Consider the following 21,698-nt stretch of genomic DNA (forward strand, 5'->3'; position numbering starts at 1 on the left):
TTCCTGAAGAAGGGCTTATGCCCGAAACGTCGATTCTCCTGCTCCTTGGATGCTGCCTGACCTGCTGCGCTTTTCCAGCAACACATTTTTCAGCTCTGATCTCCAGCATCTGAAGTCCTCACTTTCTCCTAGTTCAACACAACACTGCAACATGACAGTGAATGTATACCCACGGATCAAATACTGCTTCTTTCAGAGTCATATAACAGTGTCTGCCTCCATTATGGGGAGACAATCAGTTCAAAACAGTATGAGGAACACCACACTTCAATCACGGGGCAAGACAAGAAAAAAGGCCTCCAGAAATGTCCACAGATGGCACACGGAGTGACGAACACCATGAGCATTGCTTTGCTGCCCCATCTGAAACATCGAGCTGAATGAGCTGCAAAACACCTGGCACAAAACAACCCAACCAACCTGTGTGTTTCCAGAAAGAGGGGTGGGTTCACAATCCAGGGTTGGCAAAGTATCAACTGAACGAGTAGCTGAGGCTGTAAGAGAAAAAAAGGTCACCAAGACTGAGGATAGACAAAAGGACAGAAACATCAAGCTCTGTTGCACTCAAATAGTCATAGAGACATGCAGCACAGAAACACACCCTTCAGTCCAAGCAGTCCATGCCCATCTTAATCCCAAATTAAACTAGTTCGACTTGATCCATATCTCTCCAAAAATTTCTCATTCATGTACTTATCTAAATGTCTTTTAATTGATGTAACTGTACCCACATTCACCTCTTCCTCTGTAAATTAATTCTACATTGGTGCAGGGGAACAAGATTCATATCTTTGGATCACTGGAATCTCTTCTGGGTAGAAGTGACCTGTATAAGAAGATTAGATTGCACCTAAATTGGAAGGGGACTAATATACTGGCAGGGAGATTTGCTAATGCATTTAAACTTGTAAGGGGGTAGGGTGGGACCTCAGGAGATAATGAGAAAAGAGATCAGTCTGAGACTAGTATAGTTGGGAAAAGGAATGAGTCAAACGGTCAGGACAGGCAGGAACAAAGCAGAGACCAAGGTAGGACTGATAAATTAAACTGCAAGAGGCCGAACAAGTAAAGTAGATGAACTCAGGGCATGGTTGGAAACATGGGACTGGGATATTACAGCAATTACAGCGATGTGGCTCAAGGTTGGACAGGACAGGCTGCTTAATGTTCCAGGGTTTAGATCTTACTGGAAGGATAGGAAGGGGGCAAGAGAAGAGAAGCAGTGACATTTTTGATTAGGGATAACATTACAGCTGCATGTAGAGAGGACATTCCTGGGAAGTTATTTGAGTGGAACAGAGAAACAAGAAAGGGATGATTAACTTATTAGAATTATAATATAGAGTCAGCATGGAATTGAGAATCACATTTGTACAGAGATCACAGTTATCTGCAAGAATAATAGTGTGGTTATGGTAGGGGATTTTAAACATAGACTGGACTGCCAATGTGTTAAGGGTTTGGATGGAGAGCAATTTGTTAAGTAAACGCAAAAATAAAAATTCTGATTCAGTATGTGGGTGTACCTACTAGACAAGGCAAAAAAATTGACCTGCTCTTGGGAAATAAGGCAGAGTAGGTGACTGAGGTGTCAGTGGGAGAACACTTTGAGACTAGCAACCGTAATTCTATTTGTTTTAAAATAATATTGGAAAAGGATTGACTGGATCTAAAAGTTAAATTGGAGGCATACCAATCTTGACAGTATTAAGCCAGAAGTTTCAAAAGTTGATTCGGGCAGTATTCGCAGGTAAAGGGATGGCTGGAAAATGTACAGCTTTCAAAAATGAAATGATGGGAGTCCAGAGACAGTATGTTCCTGCTGAAGGGCAAAGCTGGGAAGTCTAGGGAATGCTGAGTGACTCAAGAAATTGACATTTTCGTTAAGAATAAGAAGGAAGCATATGTCAGGAATAAACAACAGTGATTGAGTGAATATCTAAAAGAGAATAAAGGCAGTCGAGTATTCTTAAGAGTGAAGTCAGGAGGGCAAAAAGGAGACATGAGATAGTTTCGGAAAATACAATTAAGGAGAATCTAAAGGGATTCCACAAATACATCAAAGACAAAAGGGTGACCAGAGAGAGAATTTCTTAAACTGCTGCCATCCCTGAACTGTAAGTTGACCCACAATGCCCTTCGGGAAGGAATTCTAGGATTTATTTCCATGTTGGGTTGGTGAGTGGCTTGGACGGGAACTTATAGCAGGTGGTATTTCAATATGTTTACTGCCCTCGTCCTTCTAGATGGAAGTGGCCTTGTGTTTGGAATGTGCCATCTGAAGGTCTTTGTTGAATTTCTTAAAGATAATACTCACTGCTGTGACTGAGGGTCAGTGGTGGAGGGACTGAATGTTAAAGTGCTGCAGATACGGGAATTCTAAAATAAAATCAGAAATGCAATTGGACTTTCAGACATGAGACAGCATTAGCCCTTTCCTTTGGTTGTGTACTTCTGTGAACAACTCTCCATCTCTAAAATCTTGCATTTTTGATGAAAAAAGCAACTTGATCTCTCTTTCTTTCTTCACAGAGGCTGCCTCTGATGCTTCCAACATTTCTCTTCCCCGCCTCTTCCTCCACCTTCAATAATGAGACAAACTTCTCCCCAAGTGGCCTTTTCAGTGAAAGATTGATTTCCACCTACAGGATGACAGTTTCTGACACCGAGTGCGTCTGATACAGAAGAGAACAGCGGCTCCAGCGATGACAATAGCTCCCAGTACAGCCCCCACAGTGATCCAGACAATCCACAGCTCTCTGTTCATTCCCACTGCAGGAGCTGCAAACAGAGAAACAGATCAACCACAGGAAAAAGAATGAACCCAATCCTGACCTTTTCTTTATTGACTTCTGGGATGTCTGACTTTATGCTCGAAGGAAGATAAATCAGTTGAAGATAGTTGGCCCTCGGACACTACCCTGAGGAACTCACACAGAGGTCTCCTGGACCCAAGATGACTGCCTCCAACAATTACAACCAACTCTCTTTCGGCTCTATAGGTGAGGATGGGGTGATCAATGTCTACCTTCTAACTCCCTTCTCGATCATTCACATCAATGGAGGGATAAGGTGGGAGGGTCTGGGTTTGGGTGGGATGTTCTTCAGAGGGCCAGTGCAGACCCAAAGGGCTGAATGGCCTGTTTCCACACTGTCTGAATCACTTTACAAGATTTTCTTGATGGTTAAAAGAGTGTTGACGTTTGTAATCTACTGATCTGAAAGATACCATCAAAATGTATATCATCAAAATTCACACAAGTAAAGAAATAAACTTGGAAAGAAATGGGGAGGTGCATCTGTACTGAAAGGAAGTTAGTAAATGCAGTTAAAATTTGACAGTCCCTATTCCCCACAATCCTAACATCTCCCATCACGAAGATGCATCCTGAGCAATCTGTTCCCTTTTTCTCTGTTGAAGATTCCATTAAATCATCAATATGAAATCACAAAGATTTTGACAAAAGATGCTCACATTCCCTGTGAAATAACTCTACAGAGGTGATATCCTGTCAACAAGTCACCCTTTATTTACATGTCTATCATATTTGACACTGATCCAGCTCCCTTAGAGCCAGCTTGCAGAGTGAACACAACCCCGGCACTCCTGTTTCTATCTGCCAGCATGAACTCCCTGGTTGGACCAGATTAACAGTCCCAATCAGAGAATTCTGAGGTCCACCTGGCTGACTCTGTTCCAGTCATATACCTTCTCTTTCTTTTCACCCTAATCTGCATTTAAAACCTACAGGGCAAGCATTTATTGCCCTTCCCCAATTACCCAGAGGGCAGTTGAAAGTAATCCACATTGCTGTGAGTCTGGAGTCATATGTAGGCCAGATCAGGTGAGGACAGCAATGGTGGAGCAAACTCGATAGGCCAAATGGCCTAATTCTGCTCATATATCTTATGGTCGATAATCTTCCTTCCCAAAGGGACATAAATGAACCAGATGGGTTCTTTCTGACAGTAAACAACAGTTTTATTGTCATCATTCAATTCTCAATTTGAGATTTTTATTGAGTTCAAATGCCAGCATCTTCTGTGGTGGGATTCATACCCATGTCCCCAGGACATTGCCAATATCTCTGGATTAATAAACTAACCATATACCTCTTGGAAAACATCTCCACCAATTGTTTGTTTCAGCCTTGCTCTAGTCTTTCTGTGCTGCTTTTTTCTCTATTGAGGTGTATATTTTGCTCCCAGCTGAACCCTTGGTCAATGCAGCTTGAAAGGAGCTGAACTCTGAGCAGACCCATTCCAAGTCCAGTCTCTGAGTAAACCTTCACCAGTGGTCCCTCTATACTCGATCTCATAAGGACTTTTATCAGCACATTGGCATTTCCTTTGCTCCTAAGGTGGAAAATCTTCCATTTCCCCACGAGGGACAGATGTAAGCACCCAGTGTCTTGGAAAACACTAATTTCTCTCTGCAGGTGCTCCAGCAGCCAATGGTCAGCCTTCCTTTTGATGCTGGCCCCTGGCAGTTATTCTGGTCGACAGTCATGTCTGAGCAAGCAGTGACGCCTCCCTTAATGTGACAGACACTCGTCGGAAATGGCAATGTACATATGCGGTTAGGAAGATCATATAGTCATGCAGCATAGAATATAAAAGCAGGATGTACTTCTGAGGCTCTATAGGGCTCTGGTCAGACCACATTTGGAATATTGTGTGCAGTTTTGGGCCCCATATCTAAGGAAGGAAGTACAGGCCTTGGAGCGTGTTCAGAGAAGATTCACAAAAATATTCCAGGAATCAAAAGCTTAACATAACTTTTGAGTACTCTGGGTTTATACTCAATGAAGTTTAGAAGGATGAGGTGGGATCTAATTGAAACGTACAGAATACCGAATGGCATGGACAGAGTAGATGTGGGAACATGTTTCCATTGGTCAGAGAGATTAGGATCTGAGGGCACAGTCTTAGAGTAAAGGGAACTCCTTTTAGAATGGAGGTAAGGAGAAATGTTTGCAGCCACAGAGTGGTGAATCGATGGAATTCATTGCCATAGAAAGCTGTGGAGGCCAGGTCATTGAGTATATTTAAGACAGAGATAGATAAGTTCTTCATTTTCAAGGGAATCAAGCGTTACGGGAAGAAAGCAGAAGAATGGGATTGAGAAACTTATCGGCCACAATTGAATGTAGAGAAGACTCAATGGCCTAATTTCTGCTCCTATGTCTTATGATCTTCTGGTCTTAAAAAGGCCCTTTGGTCCACCATCTCCATGCTGATCAATAAACACTAAACTACACTAATCCCATTTACCTGTGCCTGGTCCATCACTGACTGTACCCTGACATTTGAAGTGCCCATCCAGAAGTTTCTTCAATGTGGTGAGAGTATGTGCCTCTATACCTCTCCCCCCCACCCCACCGCTCTTAGGCAGAACCTTCCATATTTCTATCATCCACTTTGGGGAAAAAAAAATCCTTAGATCTCCTCTAAGCCACTTACTCCTCCCCTTAAACTTATACCTCCTTCAACATGTGTATTGTGAGGAAAAGATTCTCATAGTCTTCGCTGTCTATGTTACTACAACCTCAGGTGTAGGTGGGACTTGAATGCTGGCCTCCTGTCTCAGAGGCCGCAACACTACAACTGCACCACAATGGCCTTTTTATGTTAGTGTCACACCAAATTTATTCCCATTAAAACCACATGTCAAATGCTTGATTGTCTTGTTATACAACTTATTCCTCAAAATAATAGCATCCCCAGAGTGTGGAAAGAGGCCATTCGTCCCAAGGCACCATGGCTCAGTGCTTAGCAATCCTGCTGAACCATTGTGCCATCTCTCACCAGCCACTCCTTCCCATTTCCCTGGAGGAAACCTTTCCCTTCTTCTCTATCCCTCACAAATAAGTGGCTGTGCCTCCATGAAGCCTCCACATCCAAGTGGAAGGTCTTGCTATGTTTTATACAACACAACGGTTCACCTTTCTTTGTCGAAGAGCAGTCTTCAGCCAAACTGTGAATTGTATTCCCACCCACCAAGGTTGGAGAGAGCTTGAGCATTTCTGCAGCAGGTGCAATTCTGCTCTTCTGACAAACCCCCAGAGTGTGAGGAGGCTACTTGTAGGGGTTTCCATCTCCCCCTCCTGTTACCTTCCCCCAGCCCCACCAAACCCACACCAAACCCTTCCCTTGCTGATTGGTCTGGTGCTTGTGATAGTGCTGTCCCTGTGAGCCTGCGAGTGGGATCGAATATTTACTTACTGGTTACATTCAGCTGGGTTCCTGCCCCGTAGATCGATCCCTGCACACTACAAACATAGACAGCATTGTCATTGAGTTGTACATTTGTGATGTTCAGGATGTAGCTGTTATTGGAGACATCCCTGAAAGGTTGGAAGCGTGCTGTCACTCCTGGGTTACGGTGGACATTGTCGTGTGAATCAGATGTTAGCAGCTCCTGTCTTTTGGATCCTTGCTTGAACCAAGTAACAATGAGTTTGCTGACATTGGCATTCTCCATGCTACACTGGAATCTGACAGAGCTACCCTGTATCACACTGTGTACTGCTGGAGACTGGAGCAGAACTGGTCTCTTTGCTGTTAGGGGAAAGAAATCTCATTTAGACATCATCAATCTTTTGTGGATGGAAGAGCAAGAACTAAAAAAAGAGCAAATAACCATGAATTTATGTCTTAGAGTCATTGAGACATAAGGATCAACAGAACAGAAAAAGGGCCTTCAACCCATGCCATCCACACCAGTCAAAAACAATTTTCTCACAATGATAATCCCACTTTCCCCAACATGGACCACAGCATTGCATGTCTTGGCATCACAAGTGCACATACAAACAATTATTCAATATGCTGAGGATTTTTGCCTCTCCCACCCTAACAGGCAGTGGGTTCCAGAGACCCACCACCCTCTGGGTGATTCCATATTTCCCTAAATCTCGTCTAAACTTTCTGCACCTAACTTGAAACCTATGTCCCTGGTCATTCATCCCTCTGTCACAGGGAAACATCAATTTCAGTCTAAACTTTCTCTGCCCCTCTTACTTCTCCCTGTAACTTCTCAATCTCCTCTGCTCTGAGGAAAATAACCCCAGTTTGTCTTCTATCTTATATCTTGTAGTGTAATTTAAATAAGATGAAAAAGATATAATTCTATTCCTCCATCTCACTACACCCTCGGTACTGTCTGATCAACCCACAGTATCAACTGGCCCTCGATAATGACCCTATCTAATGAAAGCTCTGTCTGAAGTCAATCATGTTTGCTGCTTTCTCCTGAATGGTGTCAAGGTACCTGAGTGCAGTAGAAGCTGTAACCATTCAAGCAAGTGGGGTGGTGGTGGTGGGAGGGTGGGGGTATTCCAGCAAGTTTCAAAAATATGTGTTAAAGTTCATTTTCTGATGAAGGAAAAGATCCTCAGAAATGAGATATCTTGTCTCCAGCATTTACATCCTCCCTCTCAGACTTGCAGAATTGCAAAATTGTAATGGTGCAGATGAAATAACATAAAATCTAGGAGCAAGAAGAGGCCATTCAGCCCCTGTGCCTGCTGTATCAGTTAAAACCATCATGGCTGATCTCATCTCGGAGTTAACTCCACTTTACTGCCCAGGCTCCATAACTTTTCCACCCATTGGTAATTAAAAATCTGTCCATCTCCTCCTTCAATTTGCTCACTGTCCCAACGTCCACCATACTCTGGAGCAGTGATCTCACACATTCATGACACTTTGAGGAAATAATTTCCCATCATCTCTGTTTTAAATCTGCCACCCCTTAACCAAAAACAATGATCTTTAATTTGAGATTGCCTCACAAGGGGACCCATCTGCCTTGAGTCTCCTTTGCCAATCCCTTTCAGTACTTTATATACACCCATTAGATCTCCTGTCATTCTACTGAACTCCAGAGGGTATCAACCTAAATTGCTCAATCTGTCTTTATAAGGCAAGCATTTCATCTCTGGAATCAATCTCATGAACCTTCTCTGATCTGCCTCCAATTCAACTACATCCATCCTCAAATAAGAGACTGAAATTGCCTGCAATACTCCAGATGTGGTATCAGTAATGACTTATACTTTTCATTATCACTGCTCAACATTTTCATGCACTTTAACATTTTGAGTTGATAACATAAATCTAGGAATTTTAACTATGAATTTCTGACTGCAATATGTAAACTAATGGAATTGTTTTTACTTTCTGGTTTGTGTTTTTGAAATGACCATGACATGCTTCTAACTCTTGTTCTTTCCATACTGTAAGGTTAATTTTGACGTCTCTTTATGCTGAGAATACATTGCCAAGTTTTGTTCGGTTTTAAAGTAGACACATACACAGTTTTGTAAGAGTAATTCAGCTGAGTTTCATTTCAAACAGTTCGGCTTTTCTTAGGATTATTGACTCTCAAAAGCACAATGCTTCTCAATCCATCTCTCACACAGAGAGTTCTCATTTCGTTCCAATGCCCTTCTCGAATTCCCATGTTATAATTTGTCATATGAGCTTTCCCTCTGATTTCTCATTCCAGGTCCTGACAAAGGAAAATTGCACAAAAGTTACAAAAAAGGATGACCTTTAACTCTACCAGTCCATATTGGTAACAAAAAAAAAACAGAAATTGCTGGAAGAGCTCAGCAGGTCTTGCAGTGTCTGTGGAGAGAAATCAGAGTTAATGTTTTGGGTCAAATGAGCTTTCCTCAGAATTCCTCAGTCCATATTGGTCCTTCCCACCATGTTTGTAAAGACATCAATGCATCATTATCCATCTAACTCCTACATCCCTTCAATAATGTTCCCTCATTCACTTAACTCTTCCAGCCTCAATTTAGATGTTTGCTCAATAAGATTCTAATTTTCTGATTTATATCTTACTCCTGTTTAGAACAACAATAGAGCATTTGCTAAAACATTCTGCTGTTGCCGTGGTGTGTTCTGAGCATGACACTTAACTATTGCCCAATTTGAAATTGCTTTCTGTTATTATCTGTAATTTCTCATTCAAAACTCTTCTCTTTATCACAGAGGAAACTTCATTTATAATATTATTTCAACAAAATAACCTTTAACTGTTTTCCACAAGAAGTTTGACTGCCAGTCTGCTTTAAGGCTGTAAGACCAGATGATATAGGAGCAGGAGGAGGCTATTCGGCCCCTTGAAATTGCACCACCATTCCATGGGATCATGGTTGATCCAATAACGATCCCCATGGTAGGCTACTTCAAAAAATATGGAGGTATGGCATTGAGGGTGAATTGGAGGTTTGGATTAGGAATTGGCTGGCTGGAAGAAGACAGAGGGTAGTAGTTGATGGTAAAGGTTCATGTTGGAGTGCAGTTACTAGCGGTGTTCCGCAAGGATCTGTTTTGGGACCATTGCTGTTTGTCATTTTTATAAATGATCTGGAGGAGGGGCTAGAAGGTTGGGTGAGCAAGTTTGCGGATGATACGAAAGTTGGAGGAGTTGTTGACAGTGAGGAAGGATGTGGCAGGTTACAGCGGGATATAGATAAGCTGCAGAACTGGGCAGAAAGGTGGCAAATGGAGTTCAATGTAGCTAAGTGTGAGGTGATTCACTTTGATAAGAGTAACAAAAAGATGGGGTACTGGGCTAATGGACGGATACTTGGTAGTGTGGATGAGCAGAAGGATCTTGGTGTCCATGTACACAGATCTTTCAAAGTTATAGTAAATAGTGCGGTGAAGAAGGCATATGCCGTACTGACTTTTATTGGTAGAGGAATTGAGTTCCGGAGTCCTGAGGTCATGATGCAGTTGTATAAGACTCTGGTACGGCAGCATCTGGAATATTGTGTGCAGTTTTGGTCGCCATACTATAGGAAGGATGTGGAGGCACTGGAACGGGTGCAGAGGAGGTTTACCAGGATGTTGCCTGGTATGGAAGGAAAATCGTATGAGGAAAGACTGAGGCACTTGGGGCTGTTAGCGGGCATTGGATAGGCATATGGAGGATAGTGGGCTAGTGTAGGTTAGGTGGGCTTGGATCGGCGCAACATCGAGGGCCAAAGGGCCTGTACTGCGTTGTATTCTTCTATGTTCTATGTTCTATAATCCTCACATCCAATTTCCTGCCCTTTCCCAATAACCCGTGATTCGCCTTATTCTCAACCTTAAATATACACAAGGACTCTGCCCCAACAGCTCTCTGTAGCAAGGAGTTCCAAAGAATCTCCAACTTTGTGATAGAAGAAAGTTTTCCTCATCTCTGTCTTAAACTGAAGTTCCTTTATTCTGAGATTATATCCTCTCGTCCTAAACTCTCCCATGAAGGGAAACATCCTGTCAGCATCTACCCTGACAATCCGCTTAAAAATGCTATATGTTTCAATGAGATCACCTCTCATTTTTCGAAATTCTAGTGAGTCACAACTGTTTAACCTTTGCTCAGAAGACAATCCGCTCATATCAGGGATCAACCAAGTTAACTTTCTTTGAACTGCTTCCAATGAAATGATATATTTTCTTAAATAAGGAACTAAAACTGCTGCCAATACATTGGATGTGATCTCACCAGCAGCTTGTATAGTTAAAATAAAATTTTCCTACTACTTCATTCTCTAAATAAGGACAACACCCTATTATAATTCCTGATTACCTGCTGCCGCTGCATGTTAACTTTCTGCGTTTGTGCACAAGCTCCCCCCGCCCCCCCTCCCCACGTCCCTTTGTGTTGCAGCCTTCAGCAGTTTTTCTTCGGTTCAGTAACTTGTACTTGCATCACAATCAATTACAAAGGAGGCCACACGAGCGATATTTATTGAAAGGTCAGTGACATGTGGTGATCAGGACAATCCACACCAGCTTTAACAGTCAGTTCCACAGTCTCGCCACTCCCCATGGAAACACATTCCTCACAAGATATTCATTTGATCTGTTTGAATTCTTTCTTTTCATTCTCACTTTTTTTTCTTCTAGACTGACCTTCCAGTGAAAACAGCTTCTCTATGTCTACCCTCATGATTTATTCCCTCTTTTACAAATGTCCAGGCTCATTTTGTTGATTAAGCTTGTCCCAGCGCACCCAGCACAAAGCATGGAAAGAAACAATTCCATTCCTGAAATCTCAATGAACAATGTCTCGCCTGTCAGAAATACACACAATGAAGCAGAAGCTGAAACACAGATCACAAAGAATTGACGATTTGGCATTTAACAATAGGCCTGAGGCCCTCCAAGACACAGAATACCTGAACACGAGACACTATCAGTAACACAAACCAGGGCAACTCTCACTGAGGTCAAATCAAACAGAACCCAAACTCACCAGCTTCAGCAGAGGAAGTCAACGTGGTCACAAGGAGAATAATATGGAGCATTTTGGATGCCTATGATATGAAATGACGATGCGGTTTATCCACGCTGTGTGATATTTCAGTGTACAATGTGTCAAAGTGGAAGTGGAAGACTTTCTTTCTGACTTGGGTCAGAACTAGTCACACTGAACTGTAGAGGAAATACAAACCAGCAAATAGGGATCCTGACAAAGAAAGTAAGTGTGAAGGCAGGCTTACGCAGTCATCTCAGAGGTTTCAGCTTCACAGAGTAAGTGTTGGAGCAGTTGTTGCACAGGAACTAACACAGAAAGTAACAAAGCAAAGCTGCCTGTCCTTTCAACAAAATGGAATATAATTCAATCTTTGCAAACTCAGTTTGTTGTAATGAGCCAGTGACTCACTGACTCACTGACTCCCATCAGTTTGTTCGGCATCAGTGGAAACTGATTGCTCTGTTTTAGAGTCTTGAAACTTCCTGGAAACTACAGAGCTGGGGCATTCTGAAACACACCCATGGAGAGAGCAGACAGTCAATATACCTCTTTCATACCTTCAATAAGACGCGAAGCAAAAAGGAACGTGTATTCAGATTACACATTTCCCATTCTCATCAATGTCATGGCATCTTATAATTAATGAAGGATATATTTGAAAGTGTAGTCACTGCTGTCTTGCAAGGAATGATGCAGATGTTATAAAAACTTTCATGATTAGAGTGGTGTTGGAAAAGCACAGCAGGTCAGGCAGCATCCAAGGAGCAGAAAAATCGACGTTTCAGGCAAAAGCCCTTCATCAGGAATACAGGCAAACTGTCATGTCCCACCGACAAAAAAGACACAGTGTTGATTGAAAGTCAGTATTGGTCAGGATACTAGGGCGATCTCTCTTGCCTTTCTTCAACATAGTTCCAGCTGGAGATCTACTCTGACCACCTGAAAGGACAGCCCTGGCCTGGGGAAATATTGCCTCAGAAAGGCTATGCCTCTGACAGTGACACATACCCTCAGCACTGCCCTGAGTGCTGGTATTTTTGGATAGACTGCCTGGGCAGCCCGATCAGATCTGAACCACAGTCAGAAAGGTGCATGGTAGGGAAATAACACAGCATTTAATGTATCCAATCGATTCTCCTCAAAATGCAGGTGAATGTCTTTGTGAGTGGATGGGCAGAATTCTCTCTCCCTCTGATGTACAGGAAGCCTGTTCTGTCAAAAAGCTGAAGTGTTGTTTCTCTCAATTTCCCTGTCTTGTTTCCTGTTTCCTTGCCTGAGGCAGGGTGAACCTCAGGTTAAACCCCCACTAGTCTCTCTCTCTCTCTCTTTCTCTCTCTATACCTCCCTCTCTCTTTCCAGTGAAGGAGCAGTCCTATGGTCTGGTCAGACTAAGACGGCCATACCTTAGTGGCAGGACTGAGGGGGGTCTTGAATGTGTTCTCTGATGAGAGTCAGCCCATTTGTGAAATAGCATATTGAGAGGAAATGCTGAGAACAATTGGAAGCAAACTGACTTTGGGCAACACTTCTGACATGAAACAAGCGGACTGTCATCTGATACGTGGAAGAGAGGTGAAAATCATCGGATTGTGGGCAGGTGGTTGCTGCTCTTTTTAAATTCTTGCCTTATCACTGAATTCCCAGGAGGCCTGTTGGCTGAATAGTTCATTGTGTTGTGTTGGACCGACGTTATCTCAAACAGTGACTCTGATATTGATGTAGGGCTGAGAGACCGGTGATAACTGACAGCATCGAGGGTCACATAGGAACAGACACAGCAGAAAGCTGACCCCATTGCAGGCAGCTTGAGAGTTGGAGAGGGAAGTCTGCTGGTGCTCAAAAGGAAATAATTACACATTTCGGGCAACAGCTTCACATTTTGACCTGATAGAATTTATTGAATTAAACATGGATAGGATTAAATACGCAGGATGTCAAACAGCCACAATGAGCAAAGGGGAATAAATGTGTAAACATTGTGGTTTCTATATACAGATGAACATACTGACATGCAAACAGACAGACAAACAAGGAACAAGAGTAGACCACTCAGCCCATCAAGCCTTTAAATTACTGCCATGTCTATTTTCACCAATTTCCTACATGATCTGCATTCCATTCCCACGTTTTAATCCTCTACGGAGGGTTTGGTCCTGCATTCACCTGTTTATCCTTCAGTGCAGCTTGCACAGTTTACATTATGTTTGGACTGGAGCCCACCTGGTTCTGATTACCAGTGTGATAGCTCCAAATGGTAGTGGTCCCAAGTGAGAAAGGATGAACTGACACCTCTTCCTAATTCATCTCCTCTCTTGGTTGGTCACAGCAAGATTAATTTTAAAAGGCGGCCTTACCTCACGGATATCTTTCCTCAGCTCAAACGCATTTTTATTTGAAAGGAATCCAAATTAATCTGGGTTTCTTCATTAGCAACTAACCAGGGGAAAAGCTTGTGAAAGACAGACACAGGGATGGTAATAATTAAGAAGATATCTGGATCAGCCTCTGGGTTTGGTGCAAAGTAAGGTCAATGTAAAGTCATCCTATTCCCAGAGGGCCATAGTTCCAGAAGCTGCTCTCATTAGAGACAAGGAGAGGGAGGGCGACTTCTGATGGGTGTTTAACTTGAGGGTGACTATATCTCATGTCAGGGGAGAGGCTATAGAAATGGGAGCTGCCTGATAACCTCGGCTATTGTGGGAATTGAAACAACACTGTTGATAATACTGTAAATTGTAAACCAGTGCTCAGTCAACTGGGCTAACCAGCAACACCTCCCCATCCCCTCAGCATCCCACCTTTGAAAAGTCAATGGTGAAACCTCATGGGAGTTTAAACAAAGAAACAAAAAACAGTACAGCACAGGAACGGAACCTTTGGCTCACCAAGATTGCATTAACAAATGATGCTTTTCTAAACTAAAAGCCTTTTGCCTCTATGCGGTCTCTATTCCCTGCCTCTTCAGGTAACAGATAAATGGTGGCGTCAATGGGTTGCTGGGCCTCCAGCACTCAGAGCGATGGAGTTGAAGTATTTTCTTTACCTGTTGTGTAGTGGTGTCTAATTACTGTTCCCAAGCTGTGATTTTTGCAGGACTAGACTCCACATCAGTGCATCAACCTATGAACGTTCACAAACCAGGGATAGCAGTTGCCTGTTAATTTCTTTTGAGTATAGTTCTGGAAGAGTAAATTCCAAAATGTCTGCAGTTCAGGACATAATCCTGAATGGCATTCTGTTGAGATGAGTAGTCACTCTCATTCTCTCTGTACCATGGGATCTTGCTGAGCTTTGAATTGTATTTCTCTCTTTGTTGTCAGTAGTTCCCTGGCACCTTTTCAGGTGTGACACCCCAATGTTCCCCTCAGAACTTTGTCAGACAGCCACTGGATTTACAGCCACCATTCCCTTTGTGCTGTCAGTTGTAAATACCACATCTTTTAATTTCCTTCCTTTTGGGACTGTAGGTTCAAACAGAAAAATTCTGTTCTGCTGGCATGGCTGTGGTTTTAAAAATCATGTCTCCTGCAGCACCCTGTGAGTTGGAAATAATGTTGAGTCTTCATTGAACAGGGAAAATACTGGCAGACATCACAGAGATGAACAGTTCTGAACTAAAGAATACTTACCCATGGGGGAAGTGGATGTTTGTGATTGTAGTACCAATCAAATGGGCTGCTTTTTCCTGGATTGTGTGAATCTTCTTGACTGTTGTTGGCGCTGCAATCATCCAGGCAAATGGGGAGCATTCCATCGCACTTCTGACTTGTGTCTTGTTGATGATGGTCAGGCTCTGGGGAATCAGGAGGAGTATTGCTCCAAAACTGTGCACAATATTCCACGTATGGTCTTACAAAGGTCCGGTATAGCTGCAGCAAGACATTCCTGCTCCAATACTCACATCCTCTTGTTATAAAAGCCAACATACCATTTGTCTTCTTTTCAGTAATTGGTGTTCAAGGAGACCTTGCTCTCGTTGCTCCTCTCCCTTTTCCCAATCTATAATCCTTCAGACAAACAATCTGCCTTCCTGGATAGCCTCACATTTATCTACATTATCCTGCATCTGCAATGCACTTGTCCATTCACTCAAATCGTCCAATTCACATTGAGGCTTCTCTGCATCCTCCTCACAGCTCATCCTCTGATCCAGCTTTTTGTCATCAACAAACTTGGGGATATTACATTTTGTTCCCTCATCTAAATCATTGAAACAATTTGTGAATACCTGGCGTCCTAGCACAGATCTCTGCAGCATCCACGAGTCTACAATTTGGAGAAAGATTTGTTCATTCCTACTTTTTCTTTCCTTTGCCAACCCATTCTCCATCCGTGGATCCCAAATCCATGTGTGTTCATTTTACTTGTTATTCTGTACAGTGGAACCATATTGAAAGCTTTCTGAAAGTAATTGTGGTGAGGTGCCGGAAGGTTGGCTAATGTGGTGCCACTGTTTAAGAAGGGTGGTATGAACAAGCCAGGGAACTATAGACAAGTGAGCCTGATGGTGGTGGGCAAGTTGTTGGAGGGAATCCTGAGGGATAGGATGTACATGTATTTGGAAAGGCAAGGACTGATTAGGGATAGTCAACATGGCTTTGTGTGTAGGAAATCATGTCTCACAAACTTGATTGAGTTTTTTGAAGAAGTAACAAAGTGCATTGACGAGGGCAGAGCTGTAGATGTGATCTATGTTGACTTCAGTAAGGCGTTCAACAAGGTTCCCCATGGGAGACTGATTAGCAAGGTTAGATCTCACGGAATACAGGAAGGATGAACCATTTGGATACAGAATTGGCTCAAAGGTAGAAGCCAGAGGGTGGTGGTGGAGGGTTGTTTTTCAGACTGGAGGCTAGTGACCAGTAGAGTGCCACAAGGATCAGTGCTGAGTCCTCTGCTTTTTGTCATTTACATAAATGATTTGGATGTGAGCATAAGAGGTACAGTTAATAAGTTTGCAGATGACACCAAAATTGGAAGTGTAGTGGACAGCGAAGAGGGTTACCTCAGATTACAACAGGATATTGACCAGGTGAACCAATGGGCTGAGAAGTGGCAGATGGAGTTTAATTCAGATAAATGCGAGGTGCTGCATTTTGGGAAAGCAAATCTTAGCAGGACTTATACACTTAATGGTAAGGTTCCTAGGGAGTGATGCTGAACAAAGAGACCTTGGAGTGCAGATTCATAGCTCCTTGAAAGTGGAGTTGCAGGTAGATAGGATAGTGAAGAAGGCATTTGGTATGCTTTATTTTATTGGTCAGAGTATTGAGTACAGGTGTTGGGAGGTCATGTTGCAGCTGTATAGGACATTGGTTAGGCCACTGTTGGAATATTGCAGTTCTGGTCTCCTTCCTATCGGAAAGATGTTGTGAAACCTGAAAGGCTTCAGAAAAAATTTACAAGGATGTTGCCTGGGTTGGAGAATTTGAGCTATCGGGAGAGACTGAACAGGCTGGGGCTGTTTTCCCTGGATTGTCGGAGGCTGAGGGGTGACCTTATTGAGGTTTATAAAATCATGAGGGGCATGGGTAGGGTAAATAGGCAAAGTCTTTTCCCTGGGATCGGGGAGTCCAGAACTTGAGGGCATAGGTTTAGGGTGAGAGGGGAAAGATATAAAAGAGACCAGAGGGTGGTACGTGTATGGAATGAGCTGCACCAGAGGAAGTGGTGGAGGCTGGTAGAATTGCAACATTCAAGAGGCATTTGGATGGGTATATGCATAGGAAGGGTTTAGAGGAATATGGGCCGGGTGCTGGCAGGTGGGACTACATTGGGTTGGGATATCTGGTCAGCATGGACAGGTTGGACCGAAGAGTCTGCTTCCATGCTGTACATCTCTATGACTCTATGACTCTAAGCAAAAGGGAAATACAATGAAGAAAAAGGTAGGAACTTGTCAAATATATGTATTTCTGCATGGTGCATCAGATGAGTTTCCCTGATTTTTGTTTTCTCCCTTTTCTGCCCTTAATAGCCATGTCTTAGAGTTATAGAGTCATGGAGAGATAAAGCACAGAAATAGACCCTTTGATTCAACTTGTCCATGTCAACCAGCTACCCAAAATTAATCTTGTTGCATTTGCCAGCATTTGGCCCATATCCCTGTAAATCTTTGTGATAGGTGTACCTTCCTATTTATATACCCATCCAGACACTTTTAAAATGGTGCAATTGTACCTGCCTCCATCACTTGCTCTGGCAGTTCATTCAATACATGAACCACATGGTTTCTTTTAATTTTTTTTACGTCTCACCTTGAACTTGTATCCTTTTGAACTCTCCTATGCTGTAAAAAGAGTTTGGCTGATCACCCGGTTCACACCCCTCGTGATTTTATAAACTTCCAAAGGTCACCCCTCAGCCTCTGATGTTTCAGGTAAAATAGCCCCAATCTATTCAGCCTCTCCCTATAGCTCAAATGTTTTGCCTATCTTGTGTGACTGCCTTCTTATGGGACAGGATAAATTCAAACAGAAATTGTGTTTCCATTCTGTCTTTGGTTAAAACAAACAAGTTGCAATATGTTTAAGTTTATCTTGATCAGTTCAGTAACCTGGTTTGTGTTTACATTTACCCTGAGTTCATTGGTCAGGAGTTGATTGGAATGTTTAATGCAATCTTTCCCAATTGGGCCAACTCTGGGAATAGTGGGCTTAATTTCCTGGGAGTCATGACAATGTTGAATTTTAAATAACCATGTTGCAATTATAACTTTAATGTATCTGTAAATAATCTGTGGATATGTTCCATTTTCATGATAATTACTGCAGCGATTGTAACCACCTCTGTGTAATTCTCAGGGTAAATACACTGCGAACAAATCATAAACACAAACAATATCAGATTCACTTCATGGAAAGCCCACTCAGTGATGTCTGTTCACCAAAGGGTTAAAAAGAAGTTAAAGAGAAACTTTGAAAAAGAAGAAATGTTTCAAATTTCAGTCCCCATGGGAAATGAGAGAACTGTGCTGAACTTCCTCTTTACTAACATTTTAACAACTTTAACCCCTGAGAAACAAGAGACTAAAGAAGCTGCAGTTGGCCTGGACACTTTGTATTTTGATGTATCAACTGGATTTACAATAAATTGTGTGGACAAACAGGGCTGTCACTCTCTTGAGATGATCAGTGGAACTCGGTTTGCTGTGATCCTGTATCTCTGTGTTACTGTGGGTAAGTGTTTGCTTTGGAGAAATTTAACTTGTTATAAAAGACCTTTCCATGGTTTGTGCTGCTGTGGAATTTGTATGAATTCTATAGTTAGAACGTTCAGAGCTAGAGGGGTGTGTCACAAGGAGAATTTATCACTGTTTGGGGATTGTTTGGTGCAGCTAACACAGAGTTCCACAGTGTGGGAACACAGAGCAGAAAACAGAGTGTTCCTCCCATCCTTTGCTGTCATTCATTTTCTGGGAGAATGGGATTGAGGGACAGGCTGCACATTAAGGTGTGAATTTCAGGTGAATTGGATCAGCCTGTGTGCTCACTGGGTCTCGTTAGTGTGGATTTGAAAGACAACCTCCCATTTTCACAAAGTTGGTGAATTTACAGCTTTGTGATTCAGAGTGAGTTTCACCGATCACTCGCATCAATTTTCTATAATCAATAATATTGAATTTGTTCCATTAAAACATCTTCAGGACATCACAAACTGTGAACCAGTTTGAAGTTCAGTATCTGTGACAGCACCGAATCCTGGGTCTGTTCCTCACTGGGAACATTTCCAAAGATGAATGTGCTGAATGCCAGTTCATGTTTTGTGTGATGGTGTTAATTGAAGGAAGGATGTTGATGATCAGGAGATGGAGAGTGTCTCCTGTTCTTTTTCACATTGTGATTTGTGATCTTTAAATCTTTGAATTGGATGCTCTAGCATTCCATACAACATCTGATGGAAACAAGGACAGAGTGCAATCTTCTCTCTGTTGCTGCTGTTTGTAGCCCCTCCTGCCAGATGATCTGCTGCCATGCCACCACACTCATCTGTTTTTTTTAACAGCCACACCCACCCACTGTAGCTTGTCTGAAACTGTTCTCTGACATCCGGCTAGTCCACCAGAACATTGGCTTTGAGCCAAACACCAGAAATAGTTTTGACAGCCACAGCTTCCTGTCCTTGGATGGTGGGTGCCAGGACTGCGTTGTCAGCGGAGGTGGTAGAGGCGAGCACAATAGCATCATTTTAGATGTATTCCAATGCGTTAATGTTCAGGGAGCAGAGGCATACAGATCTTGAGATAATAGGTGAGAAGTTTAGGTAGAGGATCTGGATTGGTGCTGTGTTGGAGGGCCGATGTGCCTGTTCTTGTGCTGTCATTTTCTTTGTTCTTTGTTCTTCTTTGTTCTAAGTGTGAGAGAGTTACCAACTGAGCCAAGCTGCCACCTCACACTGACTGAGAGTATAGTATCCCCCTGTGTTCCCACCATTTCCCAGCTGTTCAAAGGACAGACAATCATGTGGAATAAACTGGGGATTTCACCATCTACAGAGCAAAGAGAGGGAACGCTAGCTCAAAAAGAGTTTTGACAATTTGCCTGAGATAGGGGTTGCCTTTTCTGAGTACCAGCTGCAAACTGAGGCCAGGAAACAGAAAAGGGGAAGCAACTTTTGCTGCACAGAGTGGAATCTCATTGTTCCCAAACTCATAGGAATGTTCTGATGAAGAAGGAAGCCATTGGGCCCATTGTTTCAGCACTGGCTCTCTCAGCACTTTGACGTAGTGTCAATTGTTTGCCTTTTCCCCTTCACCCTGAACATTATTTTGGTTTGAACAACCATCCAATACTGATGGATGTTAAATACCTCAATTGGAGCTTAAGACCACAAGACATAGAAAGAGAATTAGACCATTTAGCCCATCATGCCTGTTTCACCATTCAATGAGATCATGGCTGTTCTGATAGTCCCCATCTCTACTTTCATGCCTTTTTCCCATATCCCTGGATTCCATTACTGATTGAAAATATGTCTCTCTCAACTTAAATATATTTCATGACCCAGCCTTTGACAGCCCTCTGTAGTAAAATATTCCTCAGATTCACTTCCTCTGAGAGATGAAATTCCTCCTCATCTCCATCTTATATCGGAGACCCATTCCTATGAGCTTTTGCCCTCTGGTCCCAGACACTCCCACAAAGGGAAACAACCTCCTCTCCATATTCACCCGGTCAAGGCCCAAAGAGATGTTTCAAATCTTTTTTTCATTCTAAACTCTAAACCAGGACAAGCCCTTCCCCTTACTTTTAAAATATTCCACACAATTCTGATCATCGTGTAAACAAAGATTTTATTAAACTGGAAAGAGTACAGATACTATTTGTAAGGATGTTGGTGGGAATAGAGGGTTTGAGTTAAAAGGAGGTACTGGGGTTATTTTTCCTGCAATGTAAGAAAATGAGGGGTGACCCTTTAGAGGTTTATAAATTTATGTGGGACGCGGATAAAGTGGATAGCTAAGGCCTTTCCCAAGGGTAGAGGTGTACAAAAATAGACAGCATATTTATAAGGTGAGAAGGAAAAGATTGAAAAGGGACCTGAGGGACACATTCTTGACACAGAAGGTGTTGCATGTATGGAACAAACTGCCAGAGGAAGTTTTAGAGGTCAGTATAATTACATCTGTAAGAAGACATTTGGATGGGTCCATGAATAGAAACGTTTAGAGGGATATGGGCCTCAAGTGGCTTCAAGTGGACAGGGCCTGGGAAATGAATATTCAAGGATACACGTGTTATCGTAAGGACAGACTGACGGGCAGAGGGGGTGGGGTGGCTTGTTAGTAAGGGATGATATTCAGTCCCTTGCGCGGGTGTACCTAGAGTCAAGAGATGTAGAGTCAGTGTGGATAGAGTTTCGAAATACCAAGGGTAAAAAGACCCTCTTGGGAGTCATCTAGAGGCCCCCAAACAGTAGTCGGATGTAAGTTAAATCAGGAGCTGAAATTGGCCTGTCGCAAAGATGTCACTACAGTTGTTATGGAGGATTTTAACATGCAGGTAGACTGGGAGAATCAGGATAGTATTGGGCCACAAGAAAGAGACTTTGTGGAGTGCCACAGAGATGGATTCTTAGAGCAGCTGGTGCTGGAGCCGAACAGGGAGAAGGCAATTCTGGATCTGGTATTGTGTAACAAACCAGAATTGATCAGGGACCTCGAAGTGAAGGAGCCATTGGGAAATAGTGACCATAATACAATAAGCTTCAATCTGCAATCTAAGAGGGAGAGGGTACTGTCGGAAGTGACAGTACTTCTGTTGAATAAAGGGAATTATGGAGCTATGAGGGAGGAGCTGGCCAAAGATCAATGGTGCAATACCTTAGCAGGGATGACCATGGAGGAACAATGGCGGATATTTCTGTGCATAATGCAGAAGTTGCAGGATCAGTTCATTCCTAAAAGGAAGAAAGATCCCAAGAGGAGGCA

The 21,698-nt window shown here is 42.7% G+C and overlaps 2 protein-coding genes and 1 long non-coding RNA gene across 7 annotated transcripts in view; 1 reads left to right on the top strand and 2 right to left on the bottom strand.

Moving 5' to 3' along the window:
• Positions 1 to 11,667, bottom strand: part of LOC122552556 — a 23,608-nt gene extending 11,941 nt beyond the window's left edge. For 3 of the 5 annotated variants that reach the window (XM_043695256.1, XM_043695257.1, XM_043695258.1), the window contains exons 1-4: positions 11,267 to 11,666; positions 6,226 to 6,561; positions 2,647 to 2,781; positions 421 to 494 (exon numbers count right to left, since the gene is read on the bottom strand). In XM_043695256.1, the coding sequence (XP_043551191.1) occupies positions 421 to 494; positions 2,647 to 2,781; positions 6,226 to 6,561; positions 11,267 to 11,318 (597 nt within the window). In that variant the 5' untranslated portion in view covers positions 11,319 to 11,666. Of the gene's footprint in view, positions 1 to 420; positions 495 to 2,646; positions 2,782 to 6,225; positions 6,562 to 8,318; positions 8,516 to 11,266 lie in introns of all 5 variants that reach the window. The other 2 variants (XM_043695259.1, XM_043695260.1) reach the window with 2 other exon arrangements.
• LOC122552552 (immunoglobulin superfamily member 2-like) overlaps positions 1 to 21,698 on the bottom strand; it is a 1,022,215-nt gene that overhangs the window by 304,870 nt on the left and 695,647 nt on the right. The window lies entirely within an intron of this gene.
• Positions 18,043 to 21,698, top strand: part of LOC122552562 — a 41,330-nt gene continuing 37,674 nt past the window's right edge. The window contains exon 1 of the long non-coding RNA XR_006312416.1: positions 18,043 to 18,447. This is a non-coding gene — a long non-coding RNA (uncharacterized LOC122552562). The remainder of the gene's footprint in view (positions 18,448 to 21,698) is intronic.

Source organism: Chiloscyllium plagiosum, chromosome 9, assembly GCF_004010195.1.
Source record: "Chiloscyllium plagiosum isolate BGI_BamShark_2017 chromosome 9, ASM401019v2, whole genome shotgun sequence".
Taxonomy (NCBI): Eukaryota; Metazoa; Chordata; class Chondrichthyes; order Orectolobiformes; family Hemiscylliidae; genus Chiloscyllium; species Chiloscyllium plagiosum.